The 2,031-nt window shown below is 35.5% G+C and overlaps 1 protein-coding gene across 1 annotated transcript in view; it reads right to left on the minus strand.

Moving 5' to 3' along the window:
• Window positions 1–597: 597 nt before the first annotated feature.
• FAM19A2 (family with sequence similarity 19 (chemokine (C-C motif)-like), member A2) overlaps window positions 598–2,031 on the minus strand; it is a 785,110-nt gene continuing 783,676 nt past the window's right edge. The window contains exon 5 of the mRNA XM_006886037.1: window positions 598–706. Coding sequence (XP_006886099.1) covers window positions 695–706 — 12 coding nt within the window. The 3' untranslated portion in view covers window positions 598–694. The remainder of the gene's footprint in view (window positions 707–2,031) is intronic.

Consider the following 2,031-nt stretch of genomic DNA (forward strand, 5'->3'; position numbering starts at 1 on the left):
TAGCCTTGGGGAAACATGTCAGTTTGTCTACACATTTGTATATGATTGATGTATTCAGATAACTATCACTTGCCAACAATAATTAGTAGTAATGGATATATATTCCCATTCCTTTAACAAAAGCAATTTCAAGATGTTAAAACATGTAGGCTTTCAGAGCTCCAAGATTAAGATACAAATAAAATTGTCTCAGTCTATGCCATGCCAAAGGAGAAGATCCACAAAGGAAATGTCACTAAAGCCATGTACAGTCCCATTAGCCAGTAAACACAGGACCCAGGAACACATCCATGCCAGAAGGTCTGTGTCAGAGTGAAACTGCTTTCAACAAAAAGAAAAGGAGTCACATCTGATGCCAAGAGCCCAAAAAGTAGCTGTCTCTGACATCACCCACAATCACGAACTGTTCACCAACTCTTCTGATGTCACTTTCAAAGTCCTTCAACAGGTACAATTTTACACGTTGAAAACAGTTCAGATATGACAAAGTCTTCATGACTTAGAAGTCCATGTCTGATGTTTTCAGTCTTGATTAGAAGAGGCTAATTGCAAACCATGAAATCTCTTGCATAACAGACTCCAGAGTGTCGTTCTGAATGATATAAAAATCTTCCTTCAAGTTCACCTCAGGAGTTAAGTTTCTATGCAAATGTTCAATGCAACCCACCTTGAGGATCACTTGACTTATCCTTGGTTAATGGGTTACCTACAAAAGAAGAAAAATATAATCAATGTGATATAACAAGGAAATAATTGTAGAACTAAACACAATTTAGAGCGAGTTCTGAGACCTAATGGTAAGGAGCTGCAGTGCTAACCCAAAGGTACATGGGTCAAATCTACCAGTTGTTCAATGGAAGAACAACAGACAATCTCCTCTCATGTGATTTGCTTCTTCTGAAAACCCCCTGGAGGGTCAACTATGAGGTGGTTCTGCCTCAATGGCACACAACAACAACAAGCACAACTTAATACTAGAAATTAGCAAGTACCTCAATATTCTAGTACCTTCTTTCAAATAATTTGCTATAAAGGATTGTGGTAGTCAGGTGTGTCCATCATAGAAAAATATATCTGTTTTCCCACTTTATACTTTGGCAATATTTTTGGAGCTAAAGTGAGATGGACACTTTCACAATTATTTCAATGACTTTAACTGTAAATAGGATGATATCATCTGGTGATTTGAGCTCTCAAAGATCCATAACATGATTCTAGAATTCCTGTTCTTTATGCTGGTTTGGTGGAAATACTCAAGAACCATAAACAGTCCATCTCAATTCCCAGTGAAGAAAGATCTTAATTCACAGAATACAATCAGAGCATATTCTGCAAAAAGCCCTTGGGAGTTCCTGCTTTACAATTAATCTTGAAATAACTTAAAGTTGAGTGCTTATTTATCTTAATTATCTTTCAGAAAAATCAATTATTCATGAAGGCAAAAATTTGGAAGGGGAAAATAATTTATGATAGTACAATGTTTTTACCAAATGTTAAAAGTGCCCCCAAACTGTCATAAATTTGATAAGGGCAGTATTATTAATGTTACTACAAATGTTACTGTGTAATAATAGTCACACTGACTCTTCAAACCTAATAAATTAGTGCACAAGAAAAAAGATTACACTAGATAAATATTGCATCTGATCAATATACCATAATTCAGAGAGACAGATAGACATGTTTCTATTGGTGGCTTAGAGGTGAGGAGTTGCGCTGTTAACTCAAAAGCATCAGTTCGAATCCACCAGCTGCTCTGTGGGATAAAGATGAGCAGTCTCTTCCTGTGTGATTTACTTCCTCTGAAAATTAGCTGCAGGGTCATCTATGAATCCATTCTGACTCAATGGTACACAAAACTAAGCATAGTACTTAGAGAGTGTTAGCTATCAATGCATTTACAGCATGGACTTACAACAAAAAGTCTTTTAAAAAATCATATGGGTATTTTGGTTTTTTAAAAAAAATTTTAACTTAGTTTGTTTATTTTTCATTTCAATGAACATCTACAGAGATTTTGGAATTCCATTC

The sequence above is a fragment of the Elephantulus edwardii genome, unplaced genomic scaffold (assembly GCF_000299155.1).
Source record: "Elephantulus edwardii isolate Elephantulus edwardi_28Jun2011 unplaced genomic scaffold, EleEdw1.0 scaffold00047, whole genome shotgun sequence".
Classification (NCBI taxonomy): Eukaryota; Metazoa; Chordata; class Mammalia; order Macroscelidea; family Macroscelididae; genus Elephantulus; species Elephantulus edwardii.